Source organism: Diadema antillarum, unplaced genomic scaffold (genome assembly GCF_040938485.1).
Source record: "Diadema antillarum isolate AM-2024a unplaced genomic scaffold, OU_Dant_1.0 scf00000057, whole genome shotgun sequence".
NCBI classification, from domain to species: domain Eukaryota; kingdom Metazoa; phylum Echinodermata; class Echinoidea; order Diadematoida; family Diadematidae; genus Diadema; species Diadema antillarum.
In genome coordinates, this window is record NW_027270946.1 from 2,930,815 (window position 1) to 2,948,420 (window position 17,606).

Here is a 17,606-nt window from a genome sequence, read left to right on the forward strand (position 1 = left end):
TGAGGTACCCCATGACTGGCGGATTGCCAACATAGCCCCTATTTTCAAGAAGGGTGATCGCAGTGTAGCGTCCAATTATCGTCCAGTCTCTTTAACATCGATACCATGCAAGATCCTTGAGCACATCATCTTTAGCCAAGTGATGGACCATTACGATAAACACAATGTCCTTATTGACAGCCAGCATGGTTTTCGTCCCGGACACTCCTGTGAGTCTCAACTCATCATCACAGCTCATGATTTTACCAAAGCCCTGAATGACAAAAAACAAGTGGATTCAATCTTTTTAGACTTTTCAAAAGCGTTTGATCGCGTCCCACACCAAAGATTACTCTTAAAGTTACATCACTATGGAATACGTGGCCCTCTCTGGAAGTGGCTTGAAAACTTCCTTACCAAAAGATCCCAACGTGTTGTGGTTGACGGTGAAGCCTCCGAGTGGACAGATGTCATCTCAGGTGTCCCGCAGGGAACCGTACTCGGACCCTTATTATTTCTCACTTTCATTAATGACATAACAGATTCTGTTTCATCCCCAATACGTCTCTTTGCCGACGATTGTCTAATGTATCGGGTAATAGACAATGCTGAGGACTGCAGAGCTCTCCAGAAAGATCTTGATATGCTGGACTCTTGGTCAGCTAAATGGCAGATGAAATTTAATACAGATAAGTGCCATGTAATGCAGATCTCTCACCGACGCAACAATGTTGGCTTTGACTACCATCTTGGTGTGGAACAACTCTCATCTGTGACTGAATACCCTTACTTGGGTCTAACATTCACCTCAAAGCTCACATGGAAAACTCATATAAATAACATCACTTTGAAAGCAAATCGGATGCTTGGTCTCATTAAAAGAAATCTCAAACGATGTCACCCACACTTAAAAGAACAGGCTTATGTTTCTCTAGTACGACCACAGCTGGAGTACTGCTCAACTGTATGGAACCCATACCATCAGACCTCCATCAACCAGATCGAAACCATACAGAGAAGAGCTGCCAGATTTGTGAAGAACATATACCAACATACTGAAAGTGTAACTGCAATACTTGATTCACTACAATGGGCTCTGCTCCAATCCAGAAGAGAAAACGCCATCAAAATCATGCTCTACAAGATATCACACAACCTCATTGCAATCAATAAAGACAACTATCTCTCTCCAATGTCCAACACGAGATTGAGAAGTTATCATCCAGCTAGATTTCAGCCTCTAACAACATACTCTACCAAAGATGTCTTTAAATACTCTTTCATGCCTACAGCTGTAAGGCTGTGGAATGATTTGCCGGTAGACGTCATCACAGCTCCATCCGTGGACGTCTTCAGGGCACTCATCTCATCCAACTAGCTCCAAGGGATGGTTTTTTACTTGCACTTGTACATATTATGCACCACCGACTTCACATGCACTCAAGTTACACCTCGGCGTAATATATCCAGTTTTGGACGTTGCTGAGTATCCACGTAGAAGAAGTAGAAGTTATTATTATTACATGTGTACTTTGTGTTCGGGCTGGTACAGTTACAGCACGCGGCGGCAATCCAACATATTCATAAATCATCCCCTACGGCTATCCCACACAGATATTTACAGCAAACTATTAACGTTACAGTGCTGTGTACAATGTATATCTAGAACTTTTCACTTCAAGGCCTAGGCCTGCATGCCATGTGTATGATCTAAAACACCTTTTGAGAAAGAATATTCTTTGAGTCCAGAGAGTAGGGTAAATGTGACGCCACAACACCAGCAAAAAGATCCAAAAGATGCTGACTCCTTGCCTTAACCGAGAAAATCGAATTTGAGATCAGATTGTCAAAATCATCAAATTTCTTTCGTTGGCATAATGTTGTAGTCCAATGTTGCGTCTATCTTCTGATGATCAAGAATGGCAAGAAATTAGCATTTTTTTTTTTTCTGGGCCATGATTTTCCGACTTTCAACGGAACAGAAACGTGTCTGAAGATTGAATTTAGCCCAGCAGATAGACTCCGCCCCTAGCAATGAGGGAGTGATCTTATTGGTTGGTGCATGGCATCTTGGTTACTGTTTGGTCGTGCATGGACCACTAGCGCTAAGCTTGAATGAACATTGCGGAGGTTGCTACATGTGTATGAGCAGACATTCTATTGTCAAGAGGTGAAAACTGTCTTATCACGATTGTGTCAGACAGAAAACTTTGAAGGGGGGGGGAGGGGGTTCTCTAAATGCTTTATTCCGAGATCACTCAACATGGTCTCATAAAGATCATCAATATCTCCGCACCAAGTACTAGTTTTTTAAGTCGTGTATCTGAAATTAAAGAGGAAGAATTAAAAAATAAAGTCATGTCATTTTCAGAAAATCGACCTCCCTTCACTTCCTGATCTTTTTGATGTAGCAGGTCACAAATTGAATCGGGTGGATGTGTACTCTTGTGTGTACTATATTTACAATGTACATGAAGGTATCACTAGTTTTTCAGCCTTCTCATTCGTATTAGTAATTTCTTGGTTTTATCTGATTTTTCCCAAAATTATACTCTCAAGGTACTTTGGACAGATAGTGTGTCACAGTCAATTGCAAATACTTAGAGTGGCTTATATATGAATTAGAAAAATCATTTCTGTGCTAACTTTAAAAAAAAAGCATACTCAAATGGATACAGTGAGTAGAAATTTGTGCCCTAAAATGCCTGCATTGACACTTCTCTTTTCACTCCTCTGTAATAAGCTTGTATGTGACCCTGCATCACAACACCAACAAAAAAAAAAGTCTCCAGAAAATGGATTTTTATTTAAGGCAGATTCTAAAAGAGCAGAGGCTAAGCTTTAAATTGACATATGAATAACTCAATTAAAATGGACTCTCCTAACCTAGCTAAATATCAGAAAGAAAGCACACACTCTGGAAAAGTGCAAACTGAGAAAAGAGGCTCTGAAATACAGGATCTATTCAAGCGCTTAATCTTTACCAACTAATATTAGCTGTGCAATGAATGGGAAAAAACACACGATGTAAACCACTATAGCAACAAAAATGAAGGGATTATCAGATTAAGCTGAAATAGAGCATGCTCTGTTACTACATTCTGTTCATGATTAATGCCAACTATCAAAGCAGTAGCATCATCCTTTCACAAGTTATTAGAGTTGAAAGTGAAGAGTGTAAAGGAATTTAAGAAGTAAAAAGGGGCCTCGAAAACATACCTAAACATGCTTTTCTACAAAAAAGGCTTACAGTAGAAAAAAAATACTGAAAGCACACTTTCTCATTTGCACTATGATCCCAAACTTAAGAATAGTGTAGAAGAAGAATAGCCCTATCAGGAATATGAAAAACTCAAGGTTGACTTGGTTTACCCGTTTCACCTTTTTCGAGTCCTCAAGTGAAATTAGGTGGCGCAACTTTTTTTTTTTTGTGATTCACAGTCACATACAGTAAATGTATACTCTATTAACAGACTTGTACTGGTTTGCATTCTTCACATGTAGCTGTAGGTGTATGTCTGAGACGTTACCTCTGTGTCATTAAGATGGAGGCTACATCCGTAGTGAGATCTGTGGTCTTGGCCTCCAATCAATACAGTCGTAATCAGAGTGAAGCCAACCTCGCTCACCTGCAGAGCCAGCTAGATGTGAGTATGCAGTCCGGATGGGATACTTCGAAAGTGAAAGCTGCATAAAAATTTGGAAAAATTAGCCAAAAATATTGATGTATTCAATAATGTCTGAAAAGAGTGGAACCTCTAGATTGAACTGATATGGAAACCTTTCTACATGAGCTTTGTAGTGCAATTCTTTTCAGTATCCCCTGTCTTGCTAGTATTTTGTATCTAGACACATTTAAAATATAATGTAACACATAGTATATATTATATTGTGTTGTGATGAATACAAGTGGACATGTATCATCAGACTGTATTGTAGTTCTGGAATATACATGTACACTGTAAACATGCAGACAATTGAATATGACGATTTCATTGAGGTTTTTTTTTTTTTTCACGTCAACTAACAACTTTTTCTGAAGTCTGGCAGTAATAGTGGCACAAACTGCAAGAAATAGATACTTTGACCAGTTCTACACGACAAAGAAAAGTTTATAGTTCAATCCATGATGTGGCATGTACCCTTTTACCAGTGGTGTTGTTGTTGTTGTTGTTGTTGCTGTTACGCTGTGCCACATGCAGTGCATTTACACTATGCACTGGTGGTCTTTATCAATGGTAATGTTTACGTAGATGTACTGTGTGTGTGCATATCATATCTGTTTCATCCTCACTGTTCATTTCACTCTCCTTCCCTCTCTGTAGGTTTTGATTGGCATCACATCAAGGGACAAGTCCCTCAGCTATTTTTCCCCTCGTCAGCTCCTCCCTAGCGAGTGCTTGACATGCCTGGTTGACCTTCTCAATGACCCTGCGACCCCACTGAACCTTGCTCTCAAGGCAATGGTGCTGCTATTCAATCTTGGTATGTAGTGCTCATAATATGTGCTCATGATACCTTTTCCTTTTTGGGTGCTAACAGAGCATTTGATACATGTAAGTATTGGTCATGCTTAATAATGTGAAGTCTTCAGTGTGCAAGCACAAGTCATGTTTGATGAATTCAGCGATACATGTGATACAGGTGAATGAAAATTAAGTTACATAAAATGATTGATGGGTGAGTTATGATACCTATAACTTAAAGTCATCCAATTGATTCTCACTGACACAACAAATTAAATGCTTTTGAACTGGGGCATTAAGATTTTTTGAATAGTGCTTCTCATTTGCCTTTGTAACGAAATTAATACAGTGGTATTAAAAATGATGTGCAGAAATAACATAGATGTAACTGCAGGTGAATATTAGACTAGCATAACAGTCGTGCTTTCTTTTCAAAGTTCTTTATACAATCAACAACAACCAGAGGAAGATGCTCCAGCAGAGTAAAAGAATCAAACACCATTCATGCCTGTTTCATAAAAATGCATGTACAACAACAAGAACAAACAATTTCAAACAGGTATCATAATTATGTGCAATACAAAGTGAAGTGCACATTCATTTTAGCAGCCTAGAGATGCAGTCATATTGTTTTTATTGTTTTCACCATGCAGCTTCAGACTGTGATGTCAGGGAAACCCTTCAGGTGACCTTTAACCTCCCCGCTTCCCTGGCATCTTTCCTGAAACTCCAGAGGGGTTCGACAGATGACACAATCATTGGTCAGGTATGACCTATGAGCAGGTCTGATTAGAAGGACACACTTTGTTACCTTAACTTTAGATTCAAAATGTGGAAACTTCAATTTCTAAAAGGGCATGTATTCATAATAGCGTTTTTTAGTGTCAGAGTCATGTTGGCAATAAAAGGGTAGACAAACTTTCCTTGGACAATATATGAAGAATGAATAAGTTGTTTGTATTTTTTTTTTCTTTTTCCAAAAATTCTTCTCAAAATAGTCTTCACACTTGCATGTTCCAACAGTGCCTGTTTGTGCAACACATTTTGAATGAATATGTTAAGGTGTTCATCCTTTTTATGCTGGGAAAAAAAAAAAAAAAATCGAACCTGAACTCAAATGCTTCAGGTAGACAGTTTGAGAAGAGATGTTCTGTCCACTATGCATGTAGGCTGTTTTGTTTTGTTTTTTTTGTGTTGTTTTGTTTTTGTTTTTTTAATATGGACACTTCCTACATCAGGGTTGCAAAATCCAAATATGCAATTTTGCAATCAAGACAATTTAAAAAACCATTACACTTATTCTGACAAGTTATATGCTGGTGTAACTTATATTCTGAGAATACTTCACACTACAATATAAAATGTCTTGTGCTAAATCACCACAATTATATACATCATGTTTTAGGATTATAATGTACAATGCACATCAAACAGTTCTCAGGAAAAAAATCTTCGAATTTCTTCTTCTAGTGCGTTCAACTGCTGCAGCGGGTGACATACAACTACAGGATAGTTTACCCCAACAACTACGTGGAGGACCTCATCCAGTTCCTGCTAACTCAGATGTGAGATTAAACTTTTCAGATCTTGCTAATCATTGATTACAGGTGCCCCGTTGTGATCCCCATACACCACAACTAAGATAAGCATGACATACACATGTGAAAAAGGGCAATATGTAATTCCTCAAAATTAGCAGCAAACACCAAACCTCAAACTCTTTTCTTTTGAAGGTCTTATTCAAAGCTATGAACATAGCTCTTTCCAGTACTTCTTTTATTCTGCCAATTACTTACTGGTAAATCATTTTCCTTGAGTTGAGTTATATATATTTTTAAAGTTTTCACTGCATTATACAAGTTTATTTTTACCCTATCAAGTTAAGTTGAAAATTCATTCCTGTACTTGGTCTTAATACCTACTGTTATTCAAGCAAGCAAAATCTTAATGATATTGTGAAAAGGAGAAGACATGCCTACAAAGTAAAATGATATAAAAGCAGAATTAAGCCTTGATACCTGTGGTAGCAGATTTCCCACACTTTGCCAGTTTCCTTAGGTTTTAACGTCCCCACTATTGGATCACCTCACTTCAAGTCCAGTCTCATTTCAAAGATATTAGCATAATGCATGGACAGTGATTTTCCCCTCTTTTTTCCTCAGACTTGGACAGGAGACAGAATTGACGATGCCCTGCCTGGGGTTGCTGGCAAACTTGTGCAGACAGAACATTTCCATCCAGGCTCATATCAAAGCTATGGTGAGTGCGCATAGTTAAAAAAAAATAAAATAAAAAAGTGTGCAGAAATGTTGAAAGTAACTGGAACTTTTCCTGAAGTGGAGGACACATTAAAATCCTCTTAAAGGAAACCAAAACCCAAAGAGCAATGTGGATGGAGTGAAAGCAGCAATATTAGTAGAACACATCAGTGAATGTTAGAGGAAAATCGGACAATCGATGGAAAGTTACGAATTTTTAGAATTTTGGTGTTGTAAGCACTGGATAAGGAGACTACTATTAGAGTTCATGACGTCATGTGTGGACAACGATATAGACAATATATATTGAGAATTTCACAGAAATTCATTTTTCATGAAAATGACACATTCCATCAACTTGTTATTGACATAGAATGTTATGGGTGATGTTATCCCCCCTGCTTTCTGAAAGAGGTTAGTCAAGTGCTCTTTTATTATGCTAGAGAAGTGAAAGCATGTTGGTTTTTCTTTATATTTTCTTTATATTGTCCACACATGATGTCATAAACTGAAGTAGTCTCCTTATCCAGTGATTACAAGACTGAAACTTTAAAAATTCATAACTTTTGCATTGATTGTCCAATTTTCCTCAAACTTTCACTGATGTGTCCTAATAACGTTGCTGCTATCACTCAATCCACATTTTTCTTTGGATTCCTTTAATTTCATCTTTTGCATGTGACCTTGTCATGTCATTAATCAGTTTTGTATATTCACTGGAAGAATGTTTTGCTGGCTCAATACTGAAGTTATTGAACTTTACCAATGATAATGTTGGAGTGAATGAACTTTACCATTGATGATGATGTTCAAATGAATAAAAACCGCTCAGGCATTGAAGAGTTGAAAACTGTGCTGCCACTCTGTAGAAATATGTAGCAAATATCACCATGCTGTTTAACTGTTCTTGTATGCTGTATTCTAATACTTTGTCTATGAGGAAAGTGGAGTACCAGTGTAGCACAATAAATCTGGTTGCTCACAGCTTTTCATGTTCGAAAGGATTAAATGATTAGTTCCAACCCCAAGATACTCATATCTTCATCTTTACCCCATATCACTGTTGGGGAGACAGACCTTAGGTCCCAAAAATGTCAAAAGTTCAGGAGAGCGAAAATACATGGCAGCCAAAGCACTATGACGCATGGTATCATTTTGTATCAAATTTGATTTGATATTAATTTTTTTTTTCTCCATAATTATTTGACATTGTTTAAATATGTTGTAATACACTGTATGTTACAGTCAGCGCTGTGTTGTTGCTTTTTATTTAATTTGGCCAGCATGGGTTGTTTATTGATTATTTTCATTTTACTTGGAGTAGGACAGAAAAAAGATGGGACTATCGATGTACTGCCATATGATATGTTCCGCCTTTTCTTGGGATTTTCTTTCACGCTGCCTTTCCCTTCTCACCCAGGACAACCTGAAGTCCATCACAAAGACTCTAATCAGATTCCTGTCACACAGCAGTCTCACAATCATCATCTTTTCTCTGTCCATCCTGACGAGTCTGTGCTTGAATGAAGAGCTGGGCGACAAGGTAGGTTTTAAAGGGACGCTACACTGAATGTTGAAGTCGACTGTGATAAGAACAGGGTAAAGTCAAATGCTGTTTTAATACGATATTTTACCGAATACTCTGTGACGATGCACACAAAACTATTTGCGAACTCTTGAAAACTGATATGATATGAAACTTATGATTATCATATCTAAAAAAAAAAGCATTATAAAACAAAGTAATGCAGAATTTAGGGAAGATTACATGCCACAAGTGTGTAAATGGGAGACTTGTGAGGGAATAGCATCATCATTTTATATGATTATCATGTTTGAATGTAACTGACTGACTGAATGAATGAATCTGACAATTTGAATCTGACAATGACTTAGAAGTCAAGATACTTATACAGTTTCACAGTCAAGGAAACAGAAAATTGCTCATTAAGAAGAAGAAGAAAAAATTACACTTCTTGTTTACAAAAAACAAACAAACTAATTTACTTTCTTGTTTTACAAGCTGATATAGAGTGTCTTAATGTACTTCTACTCTCTCTAATTTTCAAGCTTGGTTTTAGCATTTAAGCAAATTGGGCACTAGTTTGTGACTGCCTGAACCTTTCTATTTTTTCCTCTGCAGTTATTCAATGCCAAGAATATCAGTCAAACATTCCAGCTCATCTTCAACATCCTCATCAATGGAGATGGGGTGGTAACGCGGCGCTATGCGGTTGACCTTTTCATTGACCTCCTGAAGAGCCCAAGGATACAGCAAAGTCTTCTTATGTAAGCTCCATACAAGCGTTTAACACCTCCAATGTCCTCATGTACAAAGTGTGCAGTTACATAAATTTAAATGTGAATTGAATTGAATTGAATTTATTTCCTCTTCATGGGGTGGAACACCCTGATCAGCAGAGCTGGTTTCCATAGTGGTCCACACTATTAAAGTGGAAGCAGACGATGGAAATGCTAGCCAACCCACAATGCTTGCTGTGTTTCAGCCTCCTCTCTAGTGAGTGATTCATGCTTCTTTTCAGAAACCATATTTAGACCATATTTCACTTCTAAAAAATCAGAAAAAAAAAGAGAGAAATGATAATGAGTACCAGCACTGTACCCCCCCCCCCTTCTTTTGAATCCACTGGTAAGAAGCCAGGGATGTGGTTCATACATGGGTGCAATTGACTCACAATAAGTGCAGTATCAAAATCTTCTGTCCAGTCTGTTGTGCACAGCTATTCAAACAATGTTTTTTTCCCTGCATGTGTGTGTGAGAAAGCAGTGTGAAATCATATGCAAAGTTGAGATCTTCTAACGATGAAAAGAGTGTCCATGTGATGCCTTATCTTTGGTCCACTGTTGTTTCTTTCATTGACCACTCAATGGTTGGATTGAAGAAAATGTGCATACTTGACACTGCCCTGGTGCACTCCAATCAATTTGGAAACGATGGTCACCATTCCTAGCCATGCAAATAAAGTTCTCATACAGGCATGTGATAATAGTATTCACTACTTACAGTGAAAGAGGTGTTGACCTCCTTTTGTTGTTGTTGTTGTTGTTATTTATCTGGCAGATTTCAACACTTCCAACTGTGCCTTTGCAAGGTGTTGGGTCTGCTCCCGACACAGGACGATGAATCAGTCAGCAAGGTGAGGATTGAGTGCGATATGTCAAAACATGTCCGAGGTGCTTGCATCATGTAGAGGTTTACAAAGAGGTTGCAAGTACCAACAGCTACACTTACTGTAACGTAAATTGAAATACTTGCAGTTCATTAGATGTTGTGCAGCTGTTCCCTTGTGAATTGTGAACTTACTTTGTTGTTGTATTATTTAATATACAGCTATTGTAAATTGCACAATGAAACAGGTCCCAGATGTGATAAACAGCCAATATTCAGCCAGAAGTACTTACTGTACCAGAGATTGCTTGTCAAAGATTCATGGTGCACAACTTCATTTTTGCCACTATTCACACATTAACCCACCTTCCTCCAACTAATGTACAGGTTATTGTACCAGTAAAACAAATGTCCTGTTCATGAAGCAGTTGCAAACAATTGTACTATTCAAAGTTTGCAGTTTCCATGGCAACCTCTTAACAACAACTTGGCAGCAACTGTTTCATTTTGAGAGTCTCATTTTTTACTTTAGGAGCAGCACTCAGTGTTACAGTCACTGTAGACTTCATTATGAAACTGGCCTAGTACAGAAGTTGTGTTAGCGCAGGGCTTGACATTAGCAATGGCCCGGTGGCCCAATCAGGCAGCTAATATTCAAAGTGAATCTTTATAGAAATATTATTTGCGATTATATCAGGCCACCAAAACTTTAAATTCAAGTACTTCAGTAACAAAAGTTTGTGTTGGGCCCTGATTAGCATATTGTTAAACCTCCTGTCTGTGCAATTTTGGTGCAAATCTTAAGTCAAGTACTATGCTGAAGAATGAAAAAGAAAATGTCCTTAATTTTCAGATTTTTGAGCTGATGCTGTCCTTTTGTACCATCACTGGGCTGCGTCCGACGGTGTGCCGCAGCATCATGGCCCCTGATGTTTCGGAAGGCAATGACTCTGATGACCCCCAGTCGTTCTTTGCCATTGCAGAGTGGGCATCGTGCCCTGTACAGAGCAACAATACAGTCTCCCTTCTGGCCTTGGACCTAATGAGAGAAGTTTATGAAGTAAGACCAAAAAAAAAAAATGTTTCCGAGTGTTCATTGAAATTTTCTTCTATGTTCTGCAGTAGAGATTTTACAAGTTACAATGTTCATTGATCTTCAAAGTGCGATGTATTTCTATCCTAACATAATAGACATTGACAGATAAACTTAATTTGGGTAAACTCTGTGTATTTTTCGCATGTGTGATTTTATTGGGTATTTGCAGAAGTTTAAACACAAAAAGTAAATCATAGTTACAGAAGAGTGATAATAATGTCATAAGAATCATATAAGTCAATGCTGTAACAGTGCCAGTCTGTCTCCAACTGTTATTCATCTTTTGTAGGAAATGTTGGACTCTGGTCTGGTTGCACAGCTCTCACCACAGACAGAAGTTGCAGTTCCCATGGCAACAAGACTCATTGTCCCATTGCAGGACCTAGAGGGCGCATTCATCAAGCACAAACTGACAAAAATCACCAAAGTCATGAGTCTTCTACTGAATATCCTTTGACATCTTGTACTAATGCTGGGGGTAAATTGGCAATCTGGTAATGCCTCATGGAAAAAAGCTGTAGAAAGTGGCCCGTATGTACAATATGAATGTGTAAGTCCAACATTTTTTAATCGTGCTCTGACCTGACAATGCTAGTAGCTATAATGAAGTTATTTAAAGCTAGTTTATAAACGGAAGAATGTTAGCTCACTTTAGAGGGTATTTCATGCTGTGCATTTTGTCCAGGAGAGTGCAGGGTCCTGTTTTTTGTATGTTGCCATCTCCTTAATTTGAAGTTCAAACAATCTTTTTTCTTTTAAAGATATTAGGGGTCATGGTCAGGTTCTTCAAATTGTCTCTTTAATGTGAAACTTTCTCTAAAAAAACATACCCTATGTAGTCCCAAGAAATTTACCATAAATACTGCCAGTTTTTACCGTGAGAGAAGTTTACTAGCCGCAGGCTTCATTTGCACTTTGTATAGAAAGTATTCAGTAAATGCAAGTATGAAAAAAAAGGAACAGCATCATTTGTTAATCCTTTTCCAGCCAATAAAAGTATGTGACAATGTCAGCCTACAGCTCCTTACCAGGTGTATATATTGCACTGTTGTATACTCTATTAAGTTGTTCCATGCATTGTACAGTTTTCATTTCTACCAAGGCAACATACAGGAAATAATATTGCCCCTTGACCCTTGATGATTTGCACCCCTTTGTAATGATGACAGCTCAAGGGCTTACATCAGTCGGGTCATGAACTTTGAACCCTGCCTGGCAATTGTTGAGCATCAGCTGAACAACAATCAGGTGGGACTAAGCAGGACGCGTGTGGCTGCCGGATACTGTGACTGGGGGTGAGTCTTATCCCAAGAGAATCTCACTAGTAATTTCCAAGCAGAAGTGTAAAGTTTTATTAAAGAAACAGTGAAATGTGTGCAAGATTGAGATTCTTTGGGGGAAAAAAATGAGAGAAAATTAGTGGAAATGTTAAGAAATGGGTTTCTGAGGAAAAAATAGTAGAGAAGAGCTCAAAATAAGTTACATGTTTTGGCCTAAACTTTTCACAGGTTTCTGCATTTTTTCCATCAAGCCAAAGTGCAATCAGAGCAGTTTCAATTCAACAGTGAAATTTGCAGGAGCAAGTGCAGTGTATGGGTATTGATAGCGTCCTAAATCATGGCGGAGAGTGTGAAGACTAGGCCATGCTGTGATGAAAAAATGAGAGTTGCTGAATTCCTATGCCTTACCCTTTGTTCTTGTCCCCCCATGTGTTGAGTGGTGTTTGTGAGAACTTCTACTTCAAGATACTGAGTGAATCTAAGTCTTGATGATTCATTACCCCATTGAGGATGGACTGATTTTGCTACTACATGCATTTCCTATAGACCCCTGCCCGAGTATACTGGGGACTTGTCCTCAACGGATTAAGAACATTATCACAGCTGTATGGATGTAGCTTGGAGTATTCGCACCACATTTTGTTTTCATTTGTCTTTTTGGTGACTCCAGTGACGCAGGTGTCGGGACGGTGCTGTGCATACTGGACCTCATGGTGTCTCTGCAGTCCCACCTGCCCCAGATTAAGACAGCCCTCTGTGAGTTGTTGCAGGTAAGACCATGTCAGGGTTCACTGAGTCACACTCACAAATATTAGAAATTTGTGTAGATAAGCATTGCATTCATTATCCAAGTTGACTAGATAGAGAATGGATAGCTCAGGCATTTCTCAAATCAGACCCCCCTCAAAAAAAGAAAGAAAGATGCAGAATCTTTTAGGTCTCCATGTTTTTTTGAAACAGCAATATTGGTCACAATCACATAAAATTATGCAAAAAACAACAAAATACAGTTACCTTCTATGTCTCTTACTGATGTCCACTTAAACTAAACATTAAGTCCAGAAGTCATGACCTAGTAGTTATGGGAGAGAGGTTATCAGAAAATGATCAACCACAAAAAGTGATATTTTGTGATGTGTGTCAGATGCAAACTGACATGGGAGTTGTAAGATGGTGATTTCAAAAAGTAAGTATTTGGATTTGAGCTCTGGCACTGGCTTGGTGGTTTTTTGTCTCTTGTGCTATTAGTTAACACCCTGTTCCCGGCTGCCACAGCAGCCCCATTTACCCAAAACATAGCGTGCAGTGGGTACGTGAAATATTCTCCCTTTTTCCCCTTCCGTATTTCAATCTGTTTGTTCCACCAATTGCTTCAGTGGACATGTAGCTATAATTCTCTATATTTATGGTGTACGTAGTCTAGCCTGACCTGACACCATGAGAATAGTGAATTATTTGTTATTCTCATGGTGTCGGGTCAGGCTAGACTACACCATAAATTTCTGTTGCGTCCCACTACGGACCACCTCCAAGTTTTGTTATGGCGTACAGTCACATTTTGTTATGTTTACCTGTTTATTATGGCCTACTTTGTTTCTCATCAGCACCATGACTACTGTTGCAATTTTTTTTTTGTCAATTTGAAAATCTGACACAGTATCCATGGCAATCACAGCCCATCACGTTTGTACATCCCGTCCCCCACATTGTCTCACATCCACGCCGTTTTGTCCACGGTGACCCGTAACGTGATTGCCATGGCCGCTGGGAGCATGGTGTAAACACGTTATTAGATTTGACTTTGTAATGATAAAGATTTATTTTGCTATTCATTTGCTGTTGTCATGTCTAAATGCTGATCTTAGGTGATTTTAAATGGATCTGCACTTGACCTGTGTGTGCTCACTCTCTCTTGAGAATGACATGTTGATAAAGCAATACAAAAGCAAAGCAAACCGAAAGGGACTCTCATTTTATCCATATTCCTCCGCCTCAGGATCAGAGGATGGTCCCCTTTCTCGCTCATGGCCTGAGTTCGGAACGTAGGGAGCGAGTCCAAGTCAGTCTCAAACTGATCAAGGCTGCCACCACCCTCCCGGACTTCCCCTCAATCATGTAAGCAAAGTTGCCTAGTGACTTTCATAGAGCTTTGTTGCTGCTTAATTCATCTGCCTTTTTTTCCACAAGATGCATTCACACACTAATGATAGTTTATAAGTTACATTCAGACGGTGATCCTTAACCTCAAGGACAGGCTTGCTTTGAGAATAAGGTCTATGGGGCGCCAAGAATAAGCCTTTTCCTCAAATTTTAATAGGGATCACCGTCTGAACGTAACTATTATTCCATAATCATTCCTTTCATTGTTAATCAAGGCTGAGGGTAAATTATACATCAGAGGGAGGAAAAGCTCAGGCAAGCTTTTTTTTCTCTCTCTTTTTTTTTTTTCAGAGTAGTACTGACTTTAATGCATGCCTGCATTTACACTGTATGTTGTTTGTCTCTCAGCATCTTTCCTTTAATACTGGTCTTAACTACATGGCAGTTTCGTTGTAGCAGTTTATTTTTAGATGTATGTTTAACCTGTTGAGGATGAGTCCTGAGTATACTTCGGCAAATGTCTATGGGAAATGCGCATTGTAGCAAAATCAGCCCGTCCTCAATGGGTTAAGCACTTTCAGGGTACTGTGGACTGCTCATACACATTAATGGAAAGGATGGCATCGTTCAACTCTTGCTAGGGAAGAACTTATAAGAATGAGACCACAGATGATTTGAGTTTGTCCATTGGGTTTCCTTATACCTGACTCTGACATGAATGCAGCTTCATCATTCATGACATTGCTTTCAGGTATAAAATTAAATGCTTCTAGCCTTCCAGTCCATACTAAGCCCATTCGTTCTAATCAGTGCTCAGATTTGGTTACAATCAGCTCAGTCCAGTTGCCCAGTAATGCTTAGATTTAACCACTCTTGACATTTCAAAATAGGTTCAACTACAGCAAATTTTGTATTTGTTCTTGTGTGTTAGGTTTTAGTTTTTGTCCTTGTTGGAGTTTTTCCAATGGTACTAGATATGATATTAAGACAGGCCCCCGTTTCATAAAGCTGTTCGTAAAGTTACGAACGACTTACGATCGACTGGTGATCAGTTCTGATGTGCTATACTTATCAGAATTTCCATAATTCAGCACAAGAACTGATCACCAGTCGCTCGTAAGTTGTTCGTAACTTTATGAGCAGCTTTATGAAACACCCCCCAGGTCTGTATTTGCCTTGCTTGTGTATTGTGCTGTGCTTTCAATTACAAGAAGAAAAGATGAATATTTTAGTCAAAAACTTGCTCAATACATCTTGTTTTACCCAGTCTTGGTGAGTGCATAGCCTCAAATAATTCCCACCGGATAGGGTCTGGTCAGGAGGGGTCATCTCTTGGCCACCCTGGACCAGTACCCCACCCGTCCCACAACCTAAACCAGAGCCACAGTAACGGGTACGACCTCTCAACCGTGGGGTCGCGCCTGGAGCCCAGCGTCAGGGCACCAAAGGTCACAGGTCACCAGAACGCTGGCATCGACAAGTTGATAGACAGGATGCAGACAGGACTGGATGTGAGTGTGTGACTTGTAGTCAAGTTTTTCATCTGTGATCATTTTGTGATGCAATACCCGACGATGATGAGCATATTGGACCACCATCCTTAACTCTTATTTGCTCTGTGCTGTGGTTTGAGTGTTTAGTTTGAACATTGGGTGCAGCTTTTATTAATGAAAAAAAAAATCTTCATGTATGTACAATTCATAAGTTGAACTTGGTTGAATGATTGATTGGGGGAAAATAATATTTCACAAGCATAGTGTGGCCCAGAATAGGTGTACCAGGTTAAACTCCTATCCCAGTTCATTCGTTTTTCACTCATTTGTCCTATTTCATTTCCAACAAAGATATAATTGCGACAAATCATTTGCATACACATAATGACACAAAATCAGTACAGCATGTACTCTAGGAAAATACTTTGAACTGAAATACAATAAATGTTGGGACATTTATTAGAAATACTGGATCAAATTTGTTGAAAATGGATGGGACTGCTAAAAAGCTGGACTCATAGTTTGCAGTCTCCTCATTAAAAAAAAAACCCAAACTCATTGCTAAACTACATGTAACTAGGCAAGAGTTTGAAGAGTCACAGCACAATTTAGCTGTAAGTAAACTGCTTGACTTACTTTTGACATCTCCATCTACGAATAGTCTATGCAGCAGTTCCATGTTAAGCAGACGGAGCATTTATTCTTTCTCTGTTAGGCTTACAGATGTGACTTGTGTATTAAGCAGAATGCTGTTTTTATGTCTTCGCTCAAACACAAGTGTATGAACAATAAATGATGAAAAATTGTCGAAGACAGTATTTGACAGTATAGACAGTATTTACCCTGACGTACACAGCATATCCTCCCTCACAGTGCCTGTGATGCATGGAACACACATTTCAACAGAGCAGACATGTTTGGACAAAACATTATTCATTATGCCATTCAAGATTCATTGAGAAGTTCCAGGGCTATGCAGAGGTATTTACCTGTATTGTTTTGTTTAATATTCTGTTCTGATTTTCAGCTGAAAGATGTCAAGGCATCAGAGATTATGGACGTATATGAACACAAGTTGTCCTCACTTGCAGTAAGTACATCCACTTACGTGGTGATGATAGACTCTGTGGATATCAGCTGTTGGCTTAAAAGTTGTTTTTTTTTTTTCCAATGCTGACTCAATGATTTTTTGTTAATAGTGTTTATATCTCAGGTTGATATCAACTTCATATCATTGTAGACATATGACTGAGGTATTAAAGCAGATACAAATGTAGCATTGAATTATGTGTCTTCCATATTCTGACAGATACAGTATGTTTGTTGTGTTTGTTTGTTTGTTTGTTTTCGTATTGCCAACTATTACTTATTTTAAAAAGTGAAATAAATATGTAACCCTGCATCACAAAACCACTAAAAAAGTCACCAGACATAGATTTTAAGAGAAGGACAATTTCTTAAAGAGCAGACTCTCTAAACTTAACAATAATGTATAACTCAGTACAATTTGACTCTATAAACCATCTAAATAATGAAGAGAAAGAAAACACTCTGGAAAACTGTGTCCTGGGAGAAGAGGATTTGAAGTTTAGGATCTCCTCAAGCTGTGCTCTGTGCAATGAATGGGACAAACACAGGATGCAAAACTACCTAGCGATCACAATGAAGGGATTATGAGATTTAGCTGAAATTTGGCACTCTCAATGAGCCCATTCTATTCATGACTTATACTTACATTCAATGCAGTGGCATCATTCCCTTGAGAGTTATTAGAGTTGAAAATGAAGAGTGTGTGAAGTGTTTT

At 38.6% G+C, this 17,606-nt stretch overlaps 1 protein-coding gene across 1 annotated transcript in view; it reads left to right on the top strand.

Annotated features, from left to right (window-relative positions):
• Positions 1-3,503: 3,503 nt before the first annotated feature.
• LOC139715931 (protein CIP2A-like) overlaps positions 3,504-17,606 on the top strand; it is a 35,429-nt gene continuing 21,326 nt past the window's right edge. The window contains exons 1-15 of the mRNA XM_071627482.1: positions 3,504-3,626; positions 4,305-4,464; positions 5,099-5,211; positions 5,916-6,010; positions 6,608-6,704; positions 8,124-8,246; positions 8,847-8,992; positions 9,786-9,861; positions 10,687-10,893; positions 11,219-11,375; positions 12,080-12,224; positions 12,880-12,979; positions 14,206-14,324; positions 15,577-15,820; positions 16,830-16,892. Of these exons, the coding sequence (XP_071483583.1) occupies positions 3,525-3,626; positions 4,305-4,464; positions 5,099-5,211; positions 5,916-6,010; positions 6,608-6,704; positions 8,124-8,246; positions 8,847-8,992; positions 9,786-9,861; positions 10,687-10,893; positions 11,219-11,375; positions 12,080-12,224; positions 12,880-12,979; positions 14,206-14,324; positions 15,577-15,820; positions 16,830-16,892 (1,947 nt within the window). The 5' untranslated portion in view covers positions 3,504-3,524. The remainder of the gene's footprint in view (positions 3,627-4,304; positions 4,465-5,098; positions 5,212-5,915; positions 6,011-6,607; positions 6,705-8,123; positions 8,247-8,846; positions 8,993-9,785; positions 9,862-10,686; positions 10,894-11,218; positions 11,376-12,079; positions 12,225-12,879; positions 12,980-14,205; positions 14,325-15,576; positions 15,821-16,829; positions 16,893-17,606) is intronic.